Source organism: Mucor mucedo (genome assembly GCF_025094135.1).
Source record: "Mucor mucedo strain NRRL 3635 chromosome Unknown EV154scaffold_35, whole genome shotgun sequence".
NCBI classification, from domain to species: domain Eukaryota; kingdom Fungi; phylum Mucoromycota; class Mucoromycetes; order Mucorales; family Mucoraceae; genus Mucor; species Mucor mucedo.
This window is the reverse complement of record NW_026252319.1, coordinates 95,171-110,252: the sequence shown is the minus strand read 5'-3', so window position 1 is coordinate 110,252 and position 15,082 is coordinate 95,171. Positions and strand designations below refer to the sequence as shown.

The following is a 15,082-nucleotide window of genomic DNA, read 5'->3' as shown; positions in this document are numbered from 1 at the left end:
ACAGAAAATTTGTAATGGTTTATAGCATTATTTATTTATTAAATAAGGGTGATCGATTCATCTTAAAAACTATATTTTATCTTTTTCCTATTTCACTTTCTTCATCATATAATTCTAATGGGGCTTCGGGCGTCAAGTTGGGTTCATATTGTCCTCTTTGTCGCATTTCAAAAACTGTAGAGGATGGTCTTCTTTTCACATTGGAAACACCGTTATTATCTCCACCATACTCTTCATTTAGGGCATCATTTCCAAGTACTGAGTCTGTTTCTCGATCATTCACCTGTATCATGCTACTGCGACGTTTTTCTTCATTCTTACGTTTCACAGCTTGATCCAAAGATCTGAAAACCTCGTCATTTAAATAATAAGACTTTAGTAGAAGCTCCATCAACTGTAAACGTTCTTCGACACGTTTAACCCGGTTTTCTTGAACAACAGTGGTTTCAATTTGATCGTCACTGGCAGAAGGTACATCAGGCCCATGCGGTATATACGTATCATTGTTCCTAAAGTATTGGTGTAAATTTGGGTCATTATGGACAGGGTTTACGAGAGGTACTGGCGTTCCTGTTCTGTTAAAGTAGTAAGCAAGTCTATCTGTAAGTCGGATACGAAGATTTCCGAAAGACCATCTGTGTACAATTCCCCAAGGTGATTGCGGTCGGAAACCAAAAAGAAGTGTCTGTACAGCAATAAACAACCCAAGTACACCACCCACTTGAGCAAATGCGTTCAGGAGAGTAAAGACCTTTTGCTCCTTCATAGTTGTTTCAATAAAGGCTTCTGGTAGAACAGTCAACTCGGCAATTCGTTTAGTATAAGGGTATGATATATTCATATTTTCAGCATTTTGTGGCGGATCTACATAATTATTTACGACGGTCATTGACTCATCATATGTTGATGAAAACCCAATATAATTCCAGCCATCATCCTTTCTCAATTTCTGTACTTTTGTAAGAGAATATGATGTGGCCGATCTAACACCTTGTTTAAGAATAGTAGTTTTAACCAAATTAGATGCTTGTTCGGATATTCGCCATGCCATAATTTCATCACGGCTAAATTTAGTGGTACCAAGCTGAAACACATGTACATTATAATCGTATCCGGGAGCATAAAAATCGACGTATACAACACCCCAGTCTAAGTTATTATCATACATAGGATTCGCAAACAGTGTAAAGACAGCTTTAGTCCCTAAGGCATCTAGATAACCATTAACATCGTTCATTATTCGAAAATCTGGACTGGGCAAGAACAGAAAACACGAAATCTCTCCAAAATTATCGTTATATACGGGCGTATATAGGCTTTTATCAAGAGGATAGATGTGTTCGGAACAGCTAGTACCATTCCGAAAGTTGCAAGATACTGACGGGTTTAAAGTTTTAGGATTTGTTTTGTTCGATTGGAACCCATCAAAACAAAAGCGAATATCTGTCTAATGTGAGAGATCGCGTTTAAACGTTTAAATGATAAATTTTATTACCTGGAGCAAGAACTGAATCTACCTTTACTTCGATACGCTGAGAAGATATAGGGCTTTCCACTGATCTATAAATAACATAGGAGACAAACGCAAGAAAGAGAACTAATAAAATGAATCGGACAAGTAGACGTGTAGTCTCCGCCCATAATGGCTCCCCAGATCTAAAAAAAAAAAAAGGTTAACAAGATTAAGACCTGCAAATTTTACACTTTCCATTAATATATTGCCTCGGACTCCAAATCATGTCTTGCTGCACATATGTCGCTATTCTTCTTGTTGCAGGAACATATTTCCACAGCAAAGTAAATAATAAAGTAACAACTACCAAAACGGCCACAATTATACCAGCTTTACCACCATCCGAAAGATATGATTTATGCTGGGGATTATCATAAGGCTCAAAATTAGTGAACCAACGTAAGTTGCTTGATTTTATATCGTCCCCAATACCAGGGACATTTATTACAACCGATAAAGACGTGCTTGTAAATGTAAACGCATTAGCTATAAAACTATAAATTAGTTATTATCCCAAGAGCAATCGAAATGTTCGTGGTTACCTGGCGATATGATGATTTTATTTGAACCAAAGTTGGTCATACCAGGTCTTTTTGAAGACGACGGTAGTTTTCCAGCTGGTGGTGCATCAATCCATGACCAGGTTTTAGTATCCAGAATTAACAGGTCGTTGTAAAGTTTTCCAGTCAGTGGGTTATAGTGGTTGTCTCTATCACCTCCTTGAAGATAAAGGAAACTATTTAGTAAAACGCAAAGACCGAATCGTTGATTGTTGTGATACCTCCAAAAAAGTATATTGTACTTTTATCAGGCCCTGTATGTTCCCAACAATTAATACATGGAGATTATGAGTTTATTTAAAAAATTACCTAAAACACAGGAAGAATCTACTCTACCAGGGAGTTTTGCTCCACTAACAGGCTGTATATAGATCTTATTGGTCTTCGTGTCAAACAAAGTTATATGATGTGGCTTATAATATGCTTCACCATCCCAATGAATACCTAGGCCAATAACTATGTTTCCATTACTATAGATTGGTATCATTTAGTTAATGCCACAATTCACCAAATATATATCTACTTACGGTAGCATAATTGCACAAGATCCATCAACATCTAACCTCATATCTGGATCCTCAATGCTCATATCAATTACGGAAGTTCTGTTCAAGAGATCATACTTGATAATTCCAAAATTGTAAGTGGTGTTGTACGTTTCATTAACTTCACCCCCGATAACATATAAGGCATCGCCTTCAGGAGAGATCGCCGAAGAGAAGTAGTATCGAGTAAATGGGACAGCATCAGTATAGCCTATGTCAGGATATGTCCAACTGTTAGTTTGGGTATCATAAAATCCCAATCCCAATTTTGTATTGTCTGAGTTAGGAATAGGATACTTTACTCCAACGACAACAATCGTTTTATTGTCAGGAAGAGCATAACCTTGGCAGTTAGTACAGTCGCGATATGCCGTAGCGTTTTTAGAAAGAATCCTTCTCTGTTGTACATTCTGACTTGAATCAAAGGTGTACTCCATAACGTCAACCATTGTTTCTGTCCCACTATCATTAACAACTGATCCACCTAAGCTGTAAATCGAATTTCCCAAAGAGACAAAAGCATTGAGTGAGATGGGAGGAAGAGCGTTATTAGAATTCGATGGGTCGCCATAATATGCAGAGACGGGACTATATATCCAAAGTAACAAAACCAAAAAGCAATGATGTATGAGCATTGTCCTAAATTTCTGAAAAGCATTGACTAATAAAAGAAAGAACGCATCTTATTTATAAACTAATTTGTAGCAGCCAATTTACTTAAGGCTTTGAAAATAGAACAAACAAAAGCAAATCTATTCGAGAAATTTACGGCTAAGTCAAACGAGACCTTGTATCGCATAACGAGTTATCATCCATAAAACAAGTGTAACAAACAGATGAATATCATGTTTATTGCTCCCCTTGAGGTATCACCCACTCTAAAGCAAAATATAACAACAAAAAAGCATTGCATGAAGTTGAAAGTTGATTTATGATACAGTAGGAATAGCTTGACAAAAAACTATTATATCAAACTTGAACTTCATGTGAGAGCAATGTTTGTTTGTACAGAGTTAAGCCACGTCTAACCTGGTTTATGACGTTCCACAGAGAATAAGCACGGCATGTGATTCGTATAAAATGCTGCAGATAAAACGGGAAACTTGTCACTTATAAAAAGGGCGCATATTGTATACAATGGCTTAAACAATTACGGTTGCAAGCTTGTCTGATTAAGAAGGTAAATCAGGACTACTGTATATTTATTTTTTACTTAATTGTCTAATAGAAAGTTTATTTATATCAAAACAAATGTAAATAAATAAAGAAAAAAGAGTACTAAAGTAAATAATATCTGACTGCGATTCCTTTTTTTTTTACGCCAAAAAAAAAAAAAAAAAAAAAAAAAAAAAAAAAAAAAAAAATGCGACTCGTTCTTTTTCTTTCTCCCCCCTTTCTTTCCCTATTATTAAAAGCAATCCATCCCTTTTTTAAATCAGAATAAAAGAAGTCTGCGAGAGAAAAAAAAAATGGAAGATTCGTCTCACGAGCTTATTGATCAAATGATCGCGGAAGAGCAGTACTGCTACGGCTTTGACGCGGTACCACAAATTACCACCGTAGGCGCGATTAACAGTATCCAGACAGAGCAACAACAACAACAACAAAATTTACCCATACTTAACATTGGTGATGTTTCTATTATAGATAATACCACCAAATCTAGCGAGACTGTTCATAAAAGTACCACAGAAACAAAGTCAAAGAAGGGTAAAAAGTCGTGTCTCGAAAGTTTAAGGGAAAAATATCGTGTAACAATGCTTATTTGACAAATTTCATCTAGAACATATTTCAAATGAGTCTTCCGCTTGTCTCCCTTCTCACAATCAAAAATGGTCTGAAGAGGAAGACACTAACTTGAAAGCTGCTTTAGTAATTAGATAAATTTTAAGAAGAAAAAAAAATGTTGTCACTGATCAAAATGTCTTTATGTTTCATCCTAGGGCCTGCATGGATTTGGACATTGGAAAGTTATTTCTGAACACGTAAAAACCCGAAATTCTTTACAATGTAAAAACCGTGCTCGTCAAAAGTATTCCGGGATTCAAACACAAAAGGTAATTCTAAATGGGTTTTGGGTATATTTGTTAAGCTAAAAAATATCAAGAAGGCAGTAGCAGTAGATAGCGTCACAAAAGAAGATTTATCATCTACAACATCAACACCAAATATCACTTTGCCAAGCATCAAAGAAATTAGTCTTGTTCTTCCAGAAACTATATTGAACGCAACCAATCCTGTCGACCCAAAAATCGCATTGATGACTCCTCAGATCGTTATTCCTCCCATTGCTGAACCCGCCATTGTTGTAAACCCCATTGTTAAACCCACCACTGTTGAACCTGTCACTGTTGAGCCTACCACTGTTGAGCCTACCACTGTTGAGCCTACCACTGTCGAGACTACCACTGTTGAACCTGTCACTGTTAAGCCTACCACTGTTGAGCCTGTTATTGGCGAAATATCCAACAATGCACCTGATGAAACAAAAGAGGAAAACACAGAGGCCCAAGATACAGACATCAAAGACTCCAAGAATTTAGGAACCGAATTTGTAAGTTTTATATACCAAAGTTTGCCCGAGTTCATACGCTTAAAAACATATTAGAACTTGAATCAAGAGGAGATATCAGACCACGAGCGATCCAAAAATACAGAATGGTTTTTAGGAAAATCTGCAAAGAGCCCAGAAAGATATATGCGAATTCGAAACCACATTATCCAATGCTGGAAACAAACAAGCCCTTCTTATCTGACAAAGACAGCAGGAAGAAAAAACTTGGCTAACTGTGGTGATGTCAATGCAGTAGGTCGAATTCATGCTTATTTGGAAAGCATCAATGCTATTAATGTCAATTGTACGAGTCCCGTCAAAAGAAATTACACTAGAACATCCACATATGGAGATGACGGGTAAATCTAAATTCCAGAGATAAAACAATCTACGCGATGATTCTTATTTTTTTTTCTTTTACAGTACACCAAGAAAGAAGAAGGTCAAGAAAACGCCAGGCTTCTTTTGGTAAGTTGCACAGACAAATCTCTTTTTTATTTTCAGTTCCGTGTATGTTTGTTATGATGTATTTATACTTTTTTTTATCCCTGATTTAGGGCCGATGTAGATGAAGATGAAGATTTCGAGAGAAGAGATGACACGGTTAGAGGAGGTAAATAGGAGAGAATCGATCAGAGGCGAAGCATTTGTTCTGTTTTTATTAAACAGCCCTTCACGTAGATGGCAAATCACGACCAAAGCGCGTCGTAAAAAGACCTGAAACGTTTTATGATGAGAACGGAAATGAATCTGGGCATGGTAATGACCCATTTACATTAGTTCCAGTCGGATATTACCCTAATGAAAGAAGTGCCCCATTCACTGTCGATGTCACAAGCGATGCCTTGGTAAATTATATATTTCTCATTTATAAATAAGAAACTTACTCATATGATGCAGCTTGTTATGGAATTCCATTCACATCTTGCATATACGGAAATTATTGGCTTACTCGGTGGACGAGTAATTCACAATGAGGATGGATCACAACAGCTTAAAGTAGAGTATGTTTTCCCTTGTCGTAGTACAAGTACCGGCATCCAGGTAGGGTCATTCACCTGATGGTTATCTAGCCAATTGAATCATTGACTAAAAATAATGATAAAAAATAGTGTGAAATGGACCCTGTTTCCGAAATGGCTGCCCGAGATGTGTTTGAGCAAAAGGGTTTGCAGGTTGTTGGCTGGTACCATTCCCACCCCACCTTTGAACCCGAGCCTAGTATTCGAGACATCGAGAACCAGACTTCGTATCAGGTAATATTAATTGTTTATCAATTACGCGTTTCATAACTTTTATTTTCGTCATTTTATTTTCACAGGATTTATTCCGCGATGATGTATCAGGAGTGGAGCCATTTATTGGAGTCATCATTACCCCTTATAATTCCAGAAATATGGTACCCGATAAGTCTCAGATTCAATTCATTCACATCAGTAAACGCTGGAGCGCAAACAAGGGTTATCGTAAGTTTTAGAGCATGGATGTAACAAACGGAGATTGATCATGTCAAATCTTTTTTAGGTTTACCATTTGCATGTTACCAAAAAGTCACTCAATGTAAGACCATCTCACCGGAACTTCCAAATATATTCAAACACCTTATTTCCGAATACAAGTCATACGAACAGTAAGTATTCATGATGAAACACTTAAATCATGACATAGTAAACCTCCTAGCTTCTATTTACTAGTAAAATTGACATGAAGTTACCTTATGGCGAAACCAACCGATTGGACAAGCTCATCTTTTCATTAAAGAATCATTTGTTTATGGAACCCGATAAAAACGAAGAATTCCTCTCCGACCTGAAAAAAATGATCCAGGACAGCTTTCATAATGACGAAAATACAGAACATTCATTGCTGACTCAAGAATCACGACAAAAACAAATGGATAACATTGTCAATTCATTGGCTATCTAACTCACAAAAGGAAAATATCTTTTTATTTTTTCGGATTTTCTTATAAAAAAAAAAAAGTAAATAATCTAGTGCATAATGAAAATCGTTCCTTTGGTATTGCGTGTAAAAAAAAAAAAAAAATTTAAAAAAAAAAATTCAATAAAAAAGTTACAGTTTTAAATCAGCAGATCTCAAGTATGTAAAGTAACAAGATCCAGCCAAGGCAATCATCAAACCGACCACGTTCTATTTCATGTGTGTTTTAATAGTTTGTTCATTTTTTTAATTTATTCTGACACTTACCATAAAAGTCAATCGATTACCAAATAACGCTGCAGCAATAAATGCTTGAAGAATAGTCTAAAGTATCACGTTAGAGGGCTGCTTTCTCAAACAAATGTATCGCCCGAACTTACCTTTGAAGTACTTGCAACTGCTACAGATAATGGAGATGTATACATCAGTAGTAATACCATGGCTGCATTTACACTAAATCCAGTCATAGCTGTGATAACCTATTCATATATAAAAATAAAATGAGTGACACAAATTTCAATGACAACCAAACAATGAGAACACGAACCATTTGTACCCAAAATCCAAACTCATCTAAAAACCACACATTGGAAAGAATATCGTTCAATTCACCAGATAGCAAAACAAGCGGCGCAAAAATAGCAATGGACATGATTGTATTGTACTGAATAACAGCCCTGTATGTTTCAGTTGAGTTAAAATAGCTCTTATCATGGCATGTTTGCTACTTACCAAAAGTCGTTTCTTAATGACACCAAAGTCTTCTTGATATAGATACCATAGATAGCAACAGCAGATGGCCATGCCAAAGCATAGAATGCTCCGACCAATGAAAAATTCAGGTTGCCCATGGAGCTGATGCAGACACCAAAAATAATGATGATACATGCCGAGTTGATACGTGAGGCTGTTTCAACCTTCAGCATGATTTGGGAGAACAAAATCGAAAAGGCGATAGAGAGTGAGTGGGAAAAGTGATAAGCAGTTGTTTCGACATGTTGCAAGAATAAAGGATTGAAAATGATGACACACATGTAGACAATCGTAAGTGGAGCTACACGAATCGCAACTGTAGAATCCCATTTGAAGGTTGGAATCCGAGCATATGGACGTCGACTATATGTTATCCAATATTTAGTAAGTGAATTACTCCATATAGTGTAAACTTACATTGGTCGAAAGGTGCTCCAGAATGTCAAAAAAATAAAACTGACAACTAGCTGGAAAAATACCGTGAAAAAGGGGTATGGGAACTTGTATTCAGAAAAGGTGAAGAGTAATTTGTTGATGAATGTAGCTGAAATGGAGACAATTATATATAATGCTATAGTTGTAAACAAGACCCCACTCGAATTCATAAAATACCTTCCTCCCCCTCCTTTTCCAGAGAGTGTTGTGGCTGGTAAGGGTAAACCTCCCAGATTATTAGTTGACATGTCTGAAAAGGAGTTAAAAAGAGGTTTAATTTTCTTTTAGCTCTCGCACACTATGTGGTCCCAAATTTCGGACTGGATCCAAATTTCGCGTACAATAGCTTCCCAGTCAAAATATTTGACTTGCTTATTGGGTAATAATATTAAAAGTTACAAAGGACTTTTTTGTAAACAATATATGCTATTCTTTATTGACAATACAAGAGTTACTCGTACTCGCCTTCCTCATTTAATTGCATGCCTAATCTAGCAGCTTTAAATCTAGACATTTTTCTAGGAGCTGGTTGCACTTCCTCTTCTTCCTCTTGACCCTTTTGCTTTGGCAATGGTAATTCTTCATCAAAGACTTCAAATTCAGGCTTTGTAGCAAAGGAAAGTCCACCCGTTGTAGCCAACATATTTTGTCTCATTTGTTGATAGCTCGATGTGATCTAATAAATATAATGTTAGTATGTAGCGAGGAGTGTACTAAATGTGCATATATATACCTCGCGAATGTCCATATCTTCTTCTACAGCTTCGAAATCCACAGGCACCATATCTCTTTCCATGACAGCACCCTTCATAATCTTATTATCCAACTTGTTCTTTTTAGCGACAATGATACCCTCTGGTTCTTCTTCTTCCTCTTCCTCAGTATCCTCTTCTCCATTGACCATAGGTATAAGGGCCTCTGTACCATCATTGGGTCTCCAGAAGGCTTCTGAAGATTCACGAGCCACCTTGATTAATTCATTTAAATCCACTTTGGTCTCACTGTCGTCATCCAACGAAGGATAGTCATCCACAGCTTCATCCTGTGTACGTTGAACTACACGAAAGATATCTGAGGCAGATCTTACTTTTTGTTGAGGTCGCTTTTGATCGCTCTTCATGGGTTGTGAATAACTCGCCGTTTCAGAGACGACTGAGGGAGCCAATGTATTATCATGATCACGCACAGATGTATTGGAATCCCAAGTTACAGTTCGCTTTGGTTTGACACGTTCCACTTTGACAGGTGTGATTACTTCTTCTTTTTCTGGCTCTACTTTCTTTTGTCGTGCAAGTTTAAATCGTGACATTTTTTTGGGTTTGGCAATGACTTTGGGAATACCATTGTTTTCAACGGGTAAATGCTGTGGTTTTTTGGGTTCGACCATCATCGTCTCTATGGATTCTTCGGGATGATATTCTTCTTCTACTTGTGGTATTTCAATAGGTGTATCGACCACCACTTCTTTTACTTTGGTCTCGACAGGAGATTCAATCTTTTGAGGTCTAGGTTGTTCTTGTTGTTGTTGACGTAAAAGCTTGAATTTCGAAAATTTCTTTGGTTTTTCTACAGCCTGCTTACTACTTTCGACAGTGACATTCTCCTTTACAACAGATTCTACACTGTTCTTCTTTTCTAATTGAGCAAGTTTAAATTTAGACATTTTCTTGGGTGCTTCATCTTTGACAGGTGTCTCTTCCTTAACAGATTCCTGTTGTTGCTCGACAGGCTTTGTTTTACGTTTGGTAATTAATTTGGGTGTGCTTCTCTCATTAATTTCATCTTCCTCTGTAATTTCCTCGATAGTAGCAGCTGGTATTTGAGGAGGAAGTTCTGGTTCATCGTAACAAGAGAAATCTTCTTGATCTACGACACCATCCAACGGATATTCCTCATCATCAGCAAAGCGATCAAACATGTTCTCTGCGATTTCGGTATCATATCTATCATCTTCTTCATCAGAGAGTGAACTATCGTCTTCTTCTTCCTCTAAACTTTGTTGTGCAATCGACTTTTGACTGGGAGTGACAATAGGCACCTCTGCACCTTCTTCTTCCTCTTCCTCTTCCAAATCGCGCAGCAACTCAAAGAGAGCTTTATCTTCTTCATCTTCCTTTTCCTTTTTTTGTTGCTTGATCTTTTCATCGGCTTCCTTCATTAATTGTCTAGCACGAAGCACAGATTCAGGAAGTTGATTCGTGGGAGTGGAAGGTGTCTTCTTGGCTTTTGCTTGTAATCGCTTCTTTTCTTTCTCCTTTTCGTCGTAATCGGAAGGTAACTCTTCACGAATATCCATGATGGGTAAACCTTCTTCGTTCAACTAAGCATATATAAGTATCTTTAAATGCTGTGCATGAATTTTTTTTTATTCTTACTTGTGGGTCAGAAGTGGCAGGAAGTACACCCGCGTCAATAATTGGACCCGTCTTTTGCTTGAAACTGTTTAATTGTGCTTCAGCAAGTCGAAGGTTTTCGTGTACAACTGTGGTCAAATCAAAGAAAAGGAGGTGAGATATTTTCTACATGCTTTTGATATGCTTATTTACCTTCTCTACGACGTCCAAGAATGTCAATGGCTTGCTTTGCAGAGCGTTCGGCATAATACTGGTCGCCCAACAAGACAAGTATTTCGTTGGTGTGTATTAATTTACCGGGCATAAACGCCAATTTTCCTAAAGGAATCTGTTTTTTTTTTATAATGAGCCATTAGACTCTCTCATGTTGTCATACTAGTGTATACACTGTACCATGGCGCTACGAGAGGTGGTATCGGGTAAAGTTTTCAACTGTGTTTCTAAAGCGTCATAGTCTGTTTTGTAATCAGTCCAACGTTGACAGTCTGCTTCTAATGTCTGTAATTTGGTGGTGAGACGAGAAGTTATCAAGTTAATTTCGTTTGACAAGTCTGTCATTTTTGTGTATATGTGGAAAAGCGTAAGGCGTTGAATGTTTTTTTTTATAAAATGTGTTTGTGCTGAGGCGCAGCTTTAAAAAAAGAAGGAACAAGCCACAGGTTTTATTTTTTTTTTTGCTAAAAAGGGTTATTTCTTTGTTTTTGTTTCTCCCCTCTCTCCCTTTTTGATTATTCAAACACACATGTTGCCAGTTGGGTAAAAAAAAAAAAAAAAAAAAAAATTCCAAAATAGACAAAATAGACAGGCCTTCCTTTTTTAAACCAAATGAAGGCGCGTTTGTTTAAATTAACCTTCTTTTCTATTTACTTTTTATTAACAGACAAAAGAGACAAAATGAAGGATTAGTCGATCCAGATGATTCTGACGATTCCGAAGTTAAACCAGTGAAGAGAAACGGTAGAAGAAAGATAAAGATTGAATATATTGAAGACAAGAACAGAAGACATATCACCTTTTCTAAGCGTAAGGCGGGTATCATGAAGAAGGCTTATGAGTTATCAACCTTGACGGGTACGCAGGTTTTATTGTTAGTCGTCTCCGAAACGGGTCTTGTTTACACTTTTACCACCACTAAATTACAACCTATCGTCACCAAGCCAGAAGGTAAAAATCTCATTCAAACATGCTTAAACACACCTGATCCCACCGTTCAAGATGTAAGTAGTCTTTTTCCTAATTAAAAAGAGTGTAAGAGAGAGTACGCGTTTCGCATAATGATGAACTCCATTTATAGATACCGGAGACTAAATTGGATGATCACTTATCGCCTCAATCCACATCAACAACTACAAGTCCATTATTAAAGCCTTCTCCTACCATGATTAGACCTTCCAATATTGCCCCTCCTCCTCCTCCTCTTCCCACTGTTGCTCCTCCTAATAACTACACTCAACAACATCAACAACAACATCAACAGCATCAACAGCAACAACAGCAACAACAACAGCAGCAACAACAACAGCAACAACAACAACAGCAACAACAACAGATGGCAATGCCACCTTATAACCAACAAAGATATCCCGTTGGTTTCCAAGGTAACTTACCTCAACCAACCCAACCTTATCCCCCTCAACAACAACAATATGGCCAACAACCATTTTATCAGGGACAAGGACAACCTTATCCTGGCAACCCTCAAGGTTATTGGGCTAACAATCAACAACAACAACAGCAACAACAGCCTCAACAACCCCAACAACAACAAAATACCAACAACTCTCCTACTGTACAGAGACAAAATGTTAAACAAGAACAATCTTAAAACTTTTTATTAAAAAAAAAATTTTCATTCTCCCATGTAAAAGAAAAAATAAATAAAAAAATAAAAATAAAAAAATGTTACGCCATCATAATGACACTGGAGTTTCCTTTACTTAATCTTCTACTATCTTTCAAATCATCCGTCATTGTTTTACCAAGACCTGTCACGATCTTTTCTTGAGAACCTAAAGCGCCCGAGACAAGTAATTCTTCCACCAGCATACGACTATTTTTGATACAATCGGGAACACTGACACCCATGTAACTGGCACCGGTAACACTCAATCGATGCCCATATACCTCTGTCAATGCCTGATGAAGTTGTCTCATACGGCTTTGATGTCCCACCAAGTACTGTGGTATACATTGTTTCTGTAAATGGACCATCCATGCTTTAGGCTCATTTTGTATATTTAAAAAGGCGCTCATCACCGTCTTGGCTTTCTCATACGCTTCCTTTTCCGTCACTTGATCAATACCCACCTTGAACGCATCCTTCCAGTCTGCACCTCCCATCATTACAGTCACCCGTGCTTCTTCTTCCTTGAGTACGTTTGAGTCAAAAATGACACCTAAAGTGCCCGGTACAGGTATTTTGGCCCCGTTTGTGTCACGATGCGGTGTAAGGAATCCAAAGCCGTCTTGGGCTAATCGGGTATTCCCATCATAAGCAAGATTCACTACCGCTACATCACAACTTGGGTTATGTGAAAGGTGTGGTAGTTTACCTTCTATCAGTCTATCCAGACTAAAAGAAGGAATCGTGGAGATAACATGGTCTGCATACAACTCCTCACCGCCACGTGTTTTAATCTATTTTAAATTTATTTAACCAAGATTAGATTACGTAGTAACACTATTATAAAATATATATTTTTTTTACCTTGCTTTCATTGTCCAGCTGAGTAATGGATTGCACAGGATCTTGCGTGACAATCTTTACATTGTTACACTCTTTTAAATAACCCAATAATGTCTGTGGTAAGCTTTCCATCCCCTTTTTAAAGCCAATCAGATTCATCTTTTCCATCTTGCTAAACCAGTCTGGATCATGGGCTCGAGCACGCACAGCCATCCCGCGTTCTCGCATACTCGAAGTATTGCCTGCTCCCTTCATCATACCCACCACCACACTGCCGTAATTCTTTTCTGCTTCATACAGCATACGAAATGTCGATTGCACAGAAAGTGTCTTGATATCTCCAGCATAAATACCGTGCGTCAATGCTCCCATCAAATTCAACGCTGTATCTTCATTGAACCTACGTCGCATAAAATCATACACGGATTCATCCTCTTTTCCATCTTTGGCTGTACCATCCTTTGCAAAACGGCTCTTTCGAAACGGTTCTAAAAGTCCAGCCAATAGCACCGATTTCATTACCGGTGGTTTATTGAAAACGGCAGAAGAGAGGTTGCTCGGAAGTGTATTTATTTCATTATTGTAATATATATATCGGTGCTGCGCAGACGCGTCTGTTTGAGGTACGCATACCAACTCGTCATGCAGTTTTAAATGCTGAATCTATTTAACAATAGAGTCAATATCACTGTTGTTTATTTTATGAGAAGAAGAGAAAAAAGTGTACTACCATTTCCAATAGGATCGTTCCTGTTTCGCCTTTAGGTCGCAATGTACGAGCTCCACCTTCAAACAGAATGGAAGGCGTAGTGGCACGTTGACTTTTTATCCAACCGCCGACTCGTTCCTTGCCTTCAATCAAGGTAATTTTAGTACTCGTGGGTGCTAACCGAGCTAAATAATAAGCAGCTGATAACCCAGAGATACCTCCTCCTACAATAGCTACACTCTGAGACATAGTATTTCTAAAAAAAAAAGTTATGTAAGAGAAGAGAGGCAAAAATAGTCACCTGTTTTTGCAAGATAAAAATTGAACACGAGCCATGCGCAATTTGTGTAACAATCAATTGTCACATTTAAACCTTTAACTTCGTGAAAGACAATGTGCTCATCCATACCACTTAGGACATAAATGCTACGGGATTAAGGAGAGGTAATAGGTGTTATATCCATATCCTATCTATATTCCTCTGAATTAAACAATACTTGGAATCCTTATTCTTTCTGTTAGTTGCGTTCCAAATGCTTATTACTCGGATGGAGACGGCATTCTTGATAATATGGTAAAGATCCCAGGGAACCTCAGGAGCAAGACCATTGATCTTTAGGTTACTGAGAACCTTGTTACCGGTGATGGAGAACTTTACCCTGTCCAGATCTTCCAAAACTACTGATGTTAATAGCACTAGCACTTCCTCAGTATTCGGTAAATGTTTGGAGGGTGTGATGATCTGGCTTACTTCTAATAAAATCATCATCATAAAAATAACATCAGATACACTTACATCATACATTCTACACTAAAATATAAATATCTCAGCATCCATACTTGATAAAGAAAATACACTTCTTTAGTCTCTACACGTCTTTAACTAAAATAGTGCAAGAAGACACTGTACTAAAATAGTGTACTTCCATTATGCAATAATTTTATAATTTAAATTCAGACATCTTATATATATCCTTTATTCTTTGACCTTGATAATCCCTAATTCTCTTTTAACTAAATAAAACATATCAA

At 37.4% G+C, this 15,082-nt stretch overlaps 8 protein-coding genes across 8 annotated transcripts; 2 read left to right on the top strand and 6 right to left on the bottom strand.

Annotated features, from left to right (window-relative positions):
* Positions 1-4: 4 nt before the first annotated feature.
* Positions 5-3,342, bottom strand: EV154DRAFT_505361 (uncharacterized protein). The gene is made up of 7 exons (XM_051601163.1): positions 2,601-3,342; positions 2,383-2,543; positions 2,295-2,327; positions 2,056-2,232; positions 1,723-1,999; positions 1,496-1,656; positions 5-1,443 (listed from the first exon to the last, which is right to left on the bottom strand). The coding sequence occupies exons 1-7, from the start codon at positions 3,251-3,253 to the stop codon at positions 77-79; spliced, it is 2,829 nt and encodes a 942-aa protein (XP_051458678.1). The 5' UTR covers positions 3,254-3,342; the 3' UTR covers positions 5-76.
* A 1,383-nt stretch (positions 3,343-4,725) lies between these two features.
* On the bottom strand, positions 4,726-5,449 carry EV154DRAFT_196127 (uncharacterized protein). The gene is made up of 2 exons (XM_051594313.1): positions 4,933-5,449; positions 4,726-4,900 (listed from the first exon to the last, which is right to left on the bottom strand). The coding sequence occupies exons 1-2, from the start codon at positions 5,205-5,207 to the stop codon at positions 4,777-4,779; spliced, it is 399 nt and encodes a 132-aa protein (XP_051458677.1). The 5' UTR covers positions 5,208-5,449; the 3' UTR covers positions 4,726-4,776.
* Positions 4,934-7,310, top strand: EV154DRAFT_505352 (uncharacterized protein). Its single transcript, XM_051601162.1, has 10 exons — positions 4,934-5,172; positions 5,227-5,531; positions 5,596-5,640; positions 5,730-5,785; positions 5,854-6,020; positions 6,073-6,216; positions 6,285-6,428; positions 6,494-6,638; positions 6,697-6,802; positions 6,867-7,310. The coding sequence occupies exons 2-10, from the start codon at positions 5,317-5,319 to the stop codon at positions 7,096-7,098; spliced, it is 1,254 nt and encodes a 417-aa protein (XP_051458676.1). The 5' UTR covers positions 4,934-5,172; positions 5,227-5,316; the 3' UTR covers positions 7,099-7,310.
* Positions 7,246-8,471, bottom strand: EV154DRAFT_418954 (uncharacterized protein; the record flags this gene model as incomplete). The annotated part of the gene is made up of 6 exons (XM_051595868.1): positions 7,246-7,323; positions 7,381-7,437; positions 7,494-7,592; positions 7,661-7,790; positions 7,846-8,229; positions 8,284-8,471. 6 exons carry the CDS (start codon positions 8,469-8,471, stop codon positions 7,246-7,248), a joined length of 936 nt encoding a protein of 311 aa, XP_051458675.1.
* A 232-nt stretch (positions 8,472-8,703) lies between these two features.
* Positions 8,704-11,246, bottom strand: EV154DRAFT_505348 (uncharacterized protein). The gene is made up of 5 exons (XM_051601161.1): positions 11,049-11,246; positions 10,848-10,983; positions 10,677-10,783; positions 9,035-10,621; positions 8,704-8,977 (listed from the first exon to the last, which is right to left on the bottom strand). The coding sequence occupies exons 1-5, from the start codon at positions 11,211-11,213 to the stop codon at positions 8,753-8,755; spliced, it is 2,220 nt and encodes a 739-aa protein (XP_051458674.1). The 5' UTR covers positions 11,214-11,246; the 3' UTR covers positions 8,704-8,752.
* Positions 11,247-11,375: 129 nt separating this feature from the next.
* Positions 11,376-12,607, top strand: EV154DRAFT_505347 (uncharacterized protein). The gene is made up of 3 exons (XM_051601160.1): positions 11,376-11,411; positions 11,536-11,872; positions 11,950-12,607. The coding sequence occupies exons 1-3, from the start codon at positions 11,398-11,400 to the stop codon at positions 12,478-12,480; spliced, it is 882 nt and encodes a 293-aa protein (XP_051458673.1). The 5' UTR covers positions 11,376-11,397; the 3' UTR covers positions 12,481-12,607.
* EV154DRAFT_195998 (protoporphyrinogen oxidase) lies at positions 12,519-14,401 on the bottom strand. The gene is made up of 3 exons (XM_051594311.1): positions 14,072-14,401; positions 13,363-14,004; positions 12,519-13,292 (listed from the first exon to the last, which is right to left on the bottom strand). The coding sequence occupies exons 1-3, from the start codon at positions 14,297-14,299 to the stop codon at positions 12,558-12,560; spliced, it is 1,605 nt and encodes a 534-aa protein (XP_051458672.1). The 5' UTR covers positions 14,300-14,401; the 3' UTR covers positions 12,519-12,557.
* Positions 14,402-14,923, bottom strand: EV154DRAFT_195997 (uncharacterized protein). Its single transcript, XM_051594310.1, has one exon. It carries the CDS (start codon positions 14,853-14,855, stop codon positions 14,505-14,507), a length of 351 nt encoding a protein of 116 aa, XP_051458671.1. The 5' UTR covers positions 14,856-14,923; the 3' UTR covers positions 14,402-14,504.
* Between the last annotated feature and the right edge of the window lie 159 nt (positions 14,924-15,082).